We start from the raw sequence: 12235 nt of genomic DNA on the forward strand, positions 1-12235 counted from the left end.
CAGTGGGCTTTTGTTTTCCCCTCATAAGCTGTAGGAAACGGAGCCTCCTGGGGAAGAGTTATCTTGGACAAGCCTTCCATGCTTAACTACTAGGCTTTGCAGGTTTCTTATTTGGCCCTTGTCTTCCAAGGCTCCTTTAGCTTTTTTTAAAAAAATAAATTTATTTATTTATTTATTTATATTTTTAATTTTTGGCTGTGTTGGGTCTTTGTTGCTGTGCGCAGGCTTTCTTTAGTTGTGGTGAGCGGGGGCTACTCTTTGTTGTGTTGTGCGGGCTTCTCATTGCAGTGGCTTCTCTTGTTGAGGAGCACGGGCTCTAGGTGCACGGGCTTCAGTAGTTGTGCCTCGTGGGCTCTAGAGCGCAGGCTCAGTAGTTGTGGCACACGGGCTTAGTTGCTCCGCGGCATATGGGATCTCTCTGGACCAGGGGTTGAACCCGTGTCCCCTATATTGACAGGTGGATTCTTAACCACTGTGCCACCAGGGAAGTCCAGGGCTCCTTTAGCCTTAAGTCATCTCTACATCCAGAGATTTTTTGTCCATTTACTGGACCAAAAACTACATTCTGCTTATTAATTGAAAATAGATATCAGAAAACCAGACCATTGGTGGAAGAGAAAGCCAAATGGCCAAAGTGCAGCAGTTGAGAAGTATTTCTCCTGCTTCTGTTGAAATATTGAATATGAATATTTTATGTGAAAGTATCATGAGATTCTAAAGCAGATTTATATGCTAGGTACATAGAATATAATTTTTGGTAAGTAACGTGACTTACTTAAAACATTTTGGTCTTGGGGAATGCCTTTTTTTTTTTAACATCTTTATTGGAGTATAATTGCTTTACAATGGTGTGTTAGTTTCTGCTTTATAACAAAGTGAATCAGCTATACATATACATATATCCCCATATCTCCTCCCTCTTGCGTCTCCCTCCCACCTTCCCTATCCCACCCCTCTAGGTGGTCACAAAGCACCGAGCTGATCTCCCTGTGCTATGCGGCTGCTTCTCAGGGAATGCTTTTATTAAAGAAAAGAAGTATGTCGAGAGATACTACTTTAGTGAAGCAGGGCCTCTCATGGGACACAATTTGGGTACATCCTCTTAAGTTTCAGTTTCTAGTAATGCACGTCCAGGAACTAAAATTATACCAGTCTTCCCAGGGACTGTTTGTCATGGGAGGATGATTTATGCCAACCAAATGAATGCACAAATACCAGCCTCTTTAGTCTACTGGACAGATCAGAATACCAGTGTTTCATCTTATCATGGAGATGGATGTAACAGAAATACAATTTCAGTGGCTGATTATTTTTCTACTAGTTCAAGAGTCACCTTTTCATAATAACAGGGCACTAAATTAATAGAACAGCCCTTCAGGAGCTTATAATTAGAGCATAGGGAAATAGATGGTTTTCAGGCTTTGGAAAGATCAAATGAGCCATCTATCCCACATAGGAGTAACCCCGCCAGTATGGTCAAAGTCTTCCTATCTCCTGTTGATATGAGCTGGGTAAATGCTGCAAGTTCTTAGTCTGCCCTTCTGTCTTTTAAATGCTTCCTGCATACTAACTTTTTGTTCCATCAGTACTTGAGGCAGTCATGTTACAGTAAGGTTGACTAGATTATAGATTTTGTATTCCATTCCTGAGCATATACTTTTTTTTTTTTCTTAAATCTTTATTGAATTTGTTACAATATTGCTTCTGTTTTATGTTTTGGTTTTTTGACCCCAAGGCATGTGGGATCTTAGCTCCCTGACCAGGGATCGAACCCGTACCCCCTGCATTGGAAAGCGAAGTCTTAACCACTGGACTGCCAGGGAAGTCCCATTGTATACTTTTCTTAACTTGATCGAACTTGGATGTTTCCCAAGGCTCCATACACTTCACACAATGTCTCTTTTAGTGGCTGTCTGCTACAGACAGATAATCTGCATTTCAGTGGTTCTTAAGTTTGAGCATAGGAATCACTGAGGAGATTTGTTAAAAGAGCAGATTTTCAAGTTTGACCTCCATGATTCAATTTAAGTAGATCTGGGGATTGAGTTCTGAGACCTGTATTCTTAGTTCTTTAACCTACAGTTAGAGAAACATCATGTATGTGTGAATTCTTAGCAGTTTCATTTCCAGGGGCAAATTTATTACTAAAGTCTATGGTACTCTATATACTAATAATAAGACAGATTTTGGTTTTAAAACCTTGGAAAGTTTCTTAAGTACCCATAACCAATTTTTAAAACAGCCCAAATTTTTGCAATTAACGTTTGCTTTTATTTTCTTTGCCAAAATACTCCGGGGAAGCTGTGGTTATGTTGGCCATGCAGAAAGAAAGTTCTCTTTGTTCCAGAATGTCTTGAACATCCGCTGCTTCTCCTCACTGATCTGGTTCAAGACTTCCTCGTCTCTCAACTGGACAGTCATAGATTTGTTCAGAATTTCACCCCATCCTCCCTCTTCCTGGGTGCAGATTGCTAGTGGAGGTGATGTAGCTATTGTAGGATTTGGGGTGGAGGGAATAACATGGTCTGGGGCATCTTAGAGAAGTCATTCTGACAGGATGGAAGATGGATTAGATGGGAGTATCAGAGTCTTCAGGGAGTGAGTGTGGTTTTTTTAAAAAAAGCTAGTATTAGAATGAAATAGCAAATTTGGAAAATGTGGAAATTTCCTGTTGCTTTTGTAATATATACTGTAAAACGTAATGCTTGAACAAACAGAAGGAGGAGAAAAGGTCTCAATTTTCTAGGAACAGGATCCCATCTCTTGCCATCCTCACACCTGTATATTGTGTGCCAGCATTTATTTGCACATACTGTTTTCCTTTCTTGTCTACTGCCTCGCTTTTAACACTTACTGAATACCTATTTTATGTGCCCTTATTAGGACATGAAGATACAGTGGTGAACATGATTAAATTGGTCCTTGTCCTAATAGAGCTTACAGTTTCACGGGGTTGGGAAACGAGATACCAAATGAAAACCCGTATGATAGCATAATGGTAACTGAGGAAAAAATGTTAGAAAAAGTGCTGTGAGTGGATAGAGATGGGCATCTAATCTAATCTAGAAGGTCAGGAAAGTTCTACCTGAGTTTCAATGACTTTTCAGCTTAGACCTGAAGAATTAATAGGAATTAACTAGAAAATTGGGGAGTTGGGAGGAGGGTGTTTGTTTTGGGTGGGGGGAACACCTTGCCCTTAGGGCCTGAAGCAGGGAGGAATAATCAGGAATTTCTAAGGAGGTCTGGGTGATTGGAGGTTAGTGAACCAGAGGTAGAGGCAGCAACTATGATGAAGGAGAGGTAGGCAGAGGCCTTACAGTTTACAGTGTTTCTGTACTTTATCCAAATAAAGGGTGAGGAGTTTTAAGGATGGGGTGAAGAGTGTAGTTTCATGTTCAGATTAATATTTGAAAATGGTGACTTTGGCTGTTTTATAGAGAAAGCATTGTGGGGTACAAGGTAGAAATCAGTAGACTAAACAGGTTGTTGTATAGACTCGTTAGGCTGTTCAGGGGAGAGATGATGGCAATCTGGACCAGGGTGTTAGGACTGAAGGTGGAGAGAACTAAATGGATTGAAGAATTATTTTGTAGCTTGAGTTGGTAGGACTTAGTGAGAGATGGATTAGATGTGGAATATGAAAGAAAGGGATGTTAGGGATGACTCCTAGATTTCGAGATTGAATTGAGCGTGGATAATAGTCATTTTTATTGAGATTGCAGGGAATGCTAGAGGCGCAGGTTTGGAGGGAAAGATAAGAGCTGTTTTGAAAGTTCTTTCTCTGTGGATTCTTATTCTTCACCTTAGAAACTCCCACTCCCACAAGATTCTGCTCAAAATTGTCCTCCTGTGAAAGCACTATAAAGCCCTTCCCACCCCCCCGCTACCTTTTTCTGTAGAGCAGTAAATTGTGCCATTGTGTCACTTGGTAAAGTCTTCTCTTAGTATTTCTCTCTCTATTTTATAATTATGTGCTTGCCTGTCTCTCTCACCAGCCTTGATTTCTTTGGCAACGACGTCCAAATAACTATCTTATTTCTTTGGTGTTCCTGGAATGTGGATAAACATTTCTTCAAGTGTTTTCCACTGAGTTAGTTATACATGTATGTTAAAGTTTCCTTTATCTTAAATCCAAGTAATGCTAGATTAAGTGATTTTACTGCAGAACTTTTCCCAGTCTTTGTATTCTTTTTTTTTTTTTTTTCCAGTCTTTGTATTCTAATATGGCTTGTGAATCTCTGGGAAGGGCATAAAGTGTGCAGTATTTTCCAATATTATTTAGTTCTCCCAATCCCTCCCCGCCACCAGCTTTTGTTTTCTGAGCATCTCATGTTACTAGTGTTGAGGGTAAGAGGTGGGGATAGGAACATAAGGTGGGAAATGCTGGTTTGGGTGTGTGAGTAGGACTAGGCACATAATTCACTGAGTGTGGACTCCATGAAAAGCAAACCCGACGGCCGTGGGAGAACATCTCTGGATGTTTTGGGGAAGCTCGTTTTGCCTATAGTTGTTGCAGATCTAGTTCTTTTACCCCCAATGAACAAAACAGACATCAGGGGATGAGAATTTACTGTCTATTGTTTGTCCTTGCCAGGCTAAAAAAGCTAGGTAACACGAGGTGACAAATTCTGTTCTGTTTCTTTGTAGCTAAGCTGGGAAGAGCTGAACAAAAAATTCTTTGGTCCTTTTATTTATTAACTCTCAACATCAAAACAGTGCCTTTCTTATACCACCTGGGTTGTTCATAAAATAAACAGAGTTATATTAGTAACTTTTTTATAGAAGAATTAATGTTCAGTATTTTTCTGAGGCTATTTATATTATGTTTTAGAGAGTTGGCTGTAGTGACACAGAACCTAGGTCTCAGGGAGCTATAGAGAGGAGAGACTAAATAGGGAAGACAGTGTCCTTTTTTTGAAGAGTGTATGATTTATTTTAGAGGGGAATTTTTCTTTTTTTCAAAAGTTAGAGAGCTCAAGATAGTTCAGTTTTAGAGTGGATCCTAGTGGAAAGCTTTACTAGGAACTCACTGACTCAAACAGGAAAAAAAAAAAATATATATATATATATATTTTTTTTAAATACATTTATATTTATTTATTTTTGGCTGTGTTGGGTCTTTGTTGCTGCATGTGGGCTTTCTCTAGTTGCAGCGAGCTGGGGCTACTCCTCATTGTGGTGCTCGGGCTTCTCACTGCGGTGGCTTCTCTTGTTGCGGAGCTCAGGCTCTAGATGTGCGGGCTTCAGTAGTTGTGGTGCGCGGGCTTAGTTGCTCCGTGGCATGTGGGATCTTCCCAGACCAGGGCCCAAACCCATATCCCCTGCAGTGGCAGGTGGATTCTTAACCTCTGTGCCACCAGGGAAGACCTATATATTTTAAACTATATATATATATATATTTTAAACTTAGATTTTATTTTGTGATGCCAGATGGCATTATTGTGTTACATTTATTGACAGACTTTAACTGCTGGCATCTTTCTTATGTCATGTGGAGTGGGTAGGGCCTTTACTCTACAGACTTTATTTGGCTATAGAGTTAACAATAGACATCGTTTTCTTGAGTGATATAAAATACAGCTTAGATTAGTAAAGATGTCATAACCACATCTACATCTATACTCCCATATCTTAATTTACATGTCTTCATTTACTTGCCCCACCCTTTATTATTGTGGATGTTTATTTCTAAATTGGAGTAGCTTGGAATGGCAGGGAAAACTTGATCATTTTTAGTACTGCTATCAGAGAAGTTATCAGCCTCTGTCATCAGTTTAATATTCCATCAGCTATCAGACCCAGTCTTTACACATGAACCTCTGAAGTCACCATAAAGAACAATCAAAATCTGTCAGTAAAGATTACTTTTCCATTTATTTTAAGAAAACCCTGGCGAAAGGAAAAATAACTGCTGAATACTCTTAGCAGCAGTGATAGGGACTGTATGAGTAAAATGTAGTAATTTTTTTAGCAGCGAAAACAGCTGCAGTTTTTGACGCTTCTTCCTTAATATCAATCCAGTTGTTTCTGTGCTGTACATAACTTTACACAAAAATGATACAATAAACTTGTCTAGACCTGGTAACCTGCAGTCGCTTATTCTATTGAAAAAGTCACAGCTCAGGATATATTTTTTGGAATGCTTCACTCTGTGCTTCAGCTCCTAATAAAGCATGTGTTGTCCAGGAAAATAATTTTAACCATAGAAACTCCCACATTTGTTTCAGGTCGATCTTCTCTCTTTCCCTTTGAAGATGCCTTCCTGGACGACAGTCACGGCGATCAGTCCTTGTCATCCGGCTTAAGTTCTCCCACTCGCTGTCAAAATGGGGAGCGAGTAGAACGCTACTCTAGAAAGGTGTTTGTTGGAGGCCTTCCTCCTGATATCGATGAAGGTACAATGCACTCACTTTATAATGACTTTATAAAGGCCAGGTTTGTTATTTGTGTGATTTGACCCTACCTCTCCTCTTGAAGGCAGCTTCAGGACGTTCATATCTTGGTGTCAGGAGATGAGGATATTCGATAGATGGGGAAGTGAGAGATTGTGCACTTTAGGTCTGTTCTTCATACATAGCAGTCTTCAAACAACTTCCCATTTCCTAGTTATTAATACATTTGGGGATACATTTTAAATGATACATTTTAAATGATAATGAGAGCTAATATGTATGAAACTCGTACCACAAGCCCATTGTTGTTCCAGGTGCTTTACATTATCTTGTTTAATCTCCATAGCTACCCTGTAAGGCGTCTCCTACCAGCTCTGTTTTGTGGGTGAGGAAACTAAGGATCAGAGAGAAACAGCTTATCCAGGGTTATGCAGCTAATGGTGCAGCTGGAATCAAAATCAGTCTGATTCCAGAGCTTTTGCTCCTATCCATCACACCATACCATCTCATATTTTAATGTAGATACCTATTAATGAAAAACCCCCTCTTGCCTTTAAAGAATGAAGACTTATTGGAATATTTCCTAATAATATTTTTGAGATACTGCCAATCCAAAAGTGAGTTTCACTTATGCCTAAAGCCAGCCAACATATAGTAGGTTGTCAATAACTATTTGTTGAATGGACAAATGAAATAGAACTGTGACAAAGTTACCTCAAGGGAAATAACAGCGGCTCTAATTCTAGTAGGCTTTGGATCTGCTATAAAAACATTGTTAAAGCAGAATTGTTTTGCCAGTATTATTTAAGCTATGGTATTTCTCTAATTTATCATGATTTTCTTTTCTTCATAATGAGAGAAGAGTAGTCTCTAAAAATAGTTTTACTTTAGGCTTACTGCTTTAAAGTTGTACATTTTCCTCTAAACTATTCTTGTACTAGTGTTAATCTCATCCCTGGATTGGATTTTTCTTTAAGACCAAGTTTTTGATCATGGCTGAGAGAGTGGCCACTTAAACCTGATTAGGAGCTTAGTTATAACCTTCTGCTTTGAGTCAAAAGTCAGAAGGAGAAGATAAATTTGTTAAGCTATAACTTTTGAAACGTTTTCTTTATAGGCTGTGTAATAGGTACATATGAGAGAAAGAGACCATTGGCTTTAGCTTTTTCTTATCCCTAAATAGAATTACCTACTTATTGTCCCTACTCCTCACCAAAGGAATAATATTTCTAAAACAATCTTAATAATAATCTAAGATTAATAATCTTAGAGATTATTTCACCACACAAGTGGAAGTGTATTTTAAATATTTTGTGTACTTTTGCCTGTTTTTCTAAAAACAGAGAACATTCCTATCTTTAGAATCTCCTTTCTACTTGACAGAGAGGTCACCTTAGCTAATGTCAGATTTTTTTCCTTCCAAATTCTTTATATCAGGTTTACTGGAAGTGAAGAAGGGAAGTGGATTATAGTTAGAAACACATTCTGCATTGTTGAAATACAATGGTATTTCACTTAGTAAGTTTGACTTCTGTAAAAATGCTTTAGAATATAGCTCTCAAAACATTTTAAAATAGGACTTCCCTGGTGGCACAGTGGTTAAGAATCCGCCTGCCAATGCAGGGGACATGGGTTCGAGCCCTGGTCCGGGAAGATCCCACATGCCGTGGAGCAGCTAAGCTCGTGCGCCACAATTACTGAGCCCGCATGCTACAACTACTGAAGCCTGCACGCCCTAGAGCCCGTGCTCCACAGCAAAAGGAGCCACCGCAATGGGAAGCCTGCGCACCGCAATGAAGAGTAACCCCCGCTCACCGCAACTAGAGAAAGCCCGCGTGCAGCGACAAAGACCCAATGCAGCCAAAAATAAAATAAATAAATAAATATATTTAAAAAAGAAAAAGCATTTTAAAATAAAAAGACATGTTTTATGCTATTCTGTTTGCAGTATTATTTTCTCTTCTACTAAGAGTCCTTCTTTGTTTTGTAGATGAGATCACTGCCAGCTTTCGCAGGTTTGGACCTCTCGTCGTAGACTGGCCTCACAAAGCTGAAAGCAAGTCGTATTTTCCTCCTAAAGGTAATGCGCTTAAAATGTCTACACTGCCTGCCTATTGGAGAGCTAACATGATAATTCAATAAAAGACAGCCTTTTAACTCTGGAAATAGCTGTTGACTTTTCCCCCCCAGTTAAGAAAACATTTTCATGTTGATCATCTTTTTATATTTTACTGTTTTCACTTGGAGACTGTTCTCCCAGGAGCACAGTGATTGTTTTGTGGCATCTACTTTTATTGACAGTGAGATCCTGTGAGTTTATTGTGAATGAGCCTTGGCTAACTTTTCATTAATTGAGAGAAGAGATCTAGGGTTTTGAGGAATGTCAGCAATGGAAAAGAAAAGATTGTTTTGAGTCAAATTTTATTAGTAGCCCATAGCCCTGTGGTTTTATAGATCTTATAAACCCCAAACTTGGAAAAGCTAGTGACTGAAGAATGACATTATATAAAATTACTTTTATCCATGTCTGTATCTTAAGTGACTTAGCCTTTTAACAGGTAGAGGGCACACTAACAAAGGACTCTTTACATGACCTTGCTTCCCTTATTTTTGATAGACTTTTTTGTTAGTTTATGAGGGCATGAAAATATATCACTTTGTTTATAGTTTGTCATTTCTGTGGAATCTAGGGAGCTTTTCTGGTGATATTAATTCTACGTATGTTCCTAGATTTATATTGAAGAGTGTTTTGAGTTAAAGAGAAAGTTTTCTTCTTGTGTTATGTTCTGTATGTTTCAAGGATGTCCTTCATCTCTAAGGAATTGGGTTTTGATGTGTATTATTGTGTAACAGTACTCACCACAAGAAGATGGAGTCAAAATACTTGTCCTTCCTGGGCCTTGTATAGGAATCAAATTATAGCTTAACCTAGGAAAGGCAGGAGCTTCCTTTTATGTCTGGTTTATTAGATTTGTCACCTGTACTTCTCCCCACTCTCTTTATAGCCTATGAAAAATAATATAAGGCTGTTTGTTTGCTTTTAACATTCTTCTGTTAATCTTCTCCAATAATTTTTAAAATTAAAATTAAGTTTTATGCTAGTCAAAAAAGATAAAGATCATCATGCTGATTATTTCAGTGAAGGAATGTATTCACTTTGTGGTGCATGTATAACACTAAAGAAACATGTTTAAAACATGTTTTTAAGAATGCTAATGGTTTGTTGAATCAGAATAGTGGTATTTCAGTGAATGAATGAGTTCACCACACTGTGCTGCATGTAATACACTCTGTAAAGTCACATGTATAACAAGATGTTCCTGAGAGTACTAGCTGCACGTGTGAATGAAGGCAATGTTATTTCAGTGAAAGAATGTATTCACCACACTGTGGTGCATGTAACACACTCTGTAAAATGACATGTATAAAAGATATTTCTAAGAGTACTAGTTGAAAAAAAAAATCATCATTCTGAGAAGGTTATAAAAATGATTCTGGGATAAAAGGTGTCAGGTGATCATTGTAAAAAATAAAAATGAAGATAAGCACATCTATGGTCATGTCCAAAGAAAATTATCCCAAATCTACCTCTGTCAGAGATAATCACTGTATACATTTTATTAAATATCCTTCTTATATCTCTTTATGAATATATACATTTATATGAAATTTAAAATTTTACATAAATGGGATCACACTATATATGCTGTTTAATAACCTGCATTTTCCCCCCAGCAATGTCAACATCTTTCTGTAAGAAACCTATATTATCCTTAATGACCTTGTTTTATTTAATCAATCCTACTGCTGGTCATTTAAGTTGCTTTCAGTTGTTTTTTCTCATGGATGATGCTTCAGTGAATATCCTTGTGCCTTCATTTTTTTTGCTTTTTTCTAATTACCTCTTAGGGTGAATTTCCAGAAGTAAGGTACATATTTATACGTACTGCCAAGCTGCCCTTAACAAAGGTCATACACATTTATGTTCCCACTAATAGTACCTGATTCGTAAAACTTTGTTTTATTGAAGGTCTGGCGATATGGCTCTTTTTCGATCTTTGCCAATCTGATGGTTAAAATAACATCTTTTTTGGCATTTTTTTCTCTTACTGGCCATTTGAATGTATTATTTTACTTTCTTACATCGACATCTCATTTCTCTCTGGAATTTATAATGGAGTAAGTCACAAAAAAGGATCCAGCTTTATTTTTCCCGGTATCATGCCAGTTGTCCCAGCAGTTATTTATTGACAATTCCATTTTTTCCTCATTGATTTGAGTCATTAGAATTAAGTATTGGTTGGAAGGTCATCTCTTCTGTTTCCCTACACTGAATTTCAAAGACTTAGTTTTAAAAAAAGGTAAAGAATTTCATTAGTAATTTTGTTTACATGTTAGAATGATAGTTTTTTGGATATTTTGGATTAAATAAAGTATATTAAAATTAACTTCTCCTGTTTCTTTTTAACTTTTTAAATGTAGATATTGGAAAATTTAAAATTACATATGTGACTCATATATTTATTGGACAGCACACCTGCAGAACACGAGTCAGCAAACTATCTTTGGCCTGTGAGCTAAGCATAGTTTTTATATTTTTAAGGGTTGTAGAAACACACACACACACACACACACACACACACACAGACACACACAGAAGAATAGGTAACAGAGACTATACGTGGCCCTCAAATCCCTTTGCAAAAAATTTATTGACTCCTGTTCTAAAATAGCCCAGAGAATTGTTCATTTAGCTTCTGAGACATCCAGTGACAAAGGAGGCAGTTTATTTCAGAGGAAGTCTATGTATTTGCAGACTAACTGATTATTAAATTTTGTTCTTCTATTGAAGATGGTCATTGTAAAAAGTAAAAATGAAGATAAACATATATGGTCATGCAATCTTTACCCAATGGTCAGTTGTGTTCGATAAAGTAAAACTGAGTCATTATTGTGACATATATCTCTCAGTACTTAAAGAACTATCAGTTTCTCTTTAAGTCTTCTCTTTTCCAAGCTACATATTTTCACATCTCGAGTCATACCTTATGCCTAATGGATTCTGGACCACCATTATTCTTGTTTGCCTTTTCTGTGCATATGTCATCTCTACAATATCCTACTTAAATTTGTTTCTGAGAGTTGAAGAGAGAACATTTGGGTTGGTATGAGCAGTATAGAGTTTAGCAACTCTATGAACTCCGTGGTATTGGTACCACTCCTACGTAACAGTACAATAATATAGAATTGTAGAACGTTAGAGAAAGTGCCCTTATTTTATAGCTGAGGTTAAGTGTTGAGATGGACTAGGGAGAGCCAGGCCAAGAAGAGAATCTGGATCTCCTGATTCTGGTCCTCAGGCTTGCATCCTCCGAGAGCAGATTGCCTTTGTGGTGATTTTGGGGTCAAGTAGGAGAAATAATTATACTGTTGGCTCCTGTTGTGTTTTGCTCTCAGCTAAAGTCTGAAGGTTGACCTAGTTTGGAAGGACCTAAAGAAATTTGGTGTTATTCCAAGATTGAAGTAACTTTGAGAATCCATGCCCATTGCTTTGAACATTGGGAACATCTAAGTAGTTCACCCCAAACTGCTCTGTGCCTTCTTAATAATACGTCCTCATGCTGTTTCTATTTTTCCTTAAATTCCTTAGGTTTTAATTCAGGTCAGTGCTTTTTTGGTAATCCCCCTCTTGCCGATTATAGTTTTCTTAGGTCACCTCAGCTTGGCCATAAGGCACAGTTCCTTTGGCTGTATGCTTTAGGCTTATGTGTAAATAAGAGGAAAATATGAACCATCCACTATTGAGTCCTCCTGTCTTTTTCTCAGAAAGTGTATGCCTAATG

The 12235-nt window shown here is 37.7% G+C and overlaps 1 protein-coding gene across 8 annotated transcripts in view; it reads left to right on the forward strand.

Moving 5' to 3' along the window:
* CPEB3 (cytoplasmic polyadenylation element binding protein 3) overlaps nucleotides 1-12235 on the forward strand; it is a 205746-nt gene that overhangs the window by 103442 nt on the left and 90069 nt on the right. For all 8 annotated transcript variants that reach the window (XM_059900380.1, XM_059900373.1, XM_059900374.1 and 5 more), the window contains 2 exons: nucleotides 6228-6395; nucleotides 8383-8472. In XM_059900380.1, coding sequence (XP_059756363.1) covers nucleotides 6228-6395; nucleotides 8383-8472 — 258 coding nt within the window. The remainder of the gene's footprint in view (nucleotides 1-6227; nucleotides 6396-8382; nucleotides 8473-12235) is intronic.

Source organism: Balaenoptera ricei, chromosome 16, assembly GCF_028023285.1.
Source record: "Balaenoptera ricei isolate mBalRic1 chromosome 16, mBalRic1.hap2, whole genome shotgun sequence".
Classification (NCBI taxonomy): Eukaryota; Metazoa; Chordata; class Mammalia; order Artiodactyla; family Balaenopteridae; genus Balaenoptera; species Balaenoptera ricei.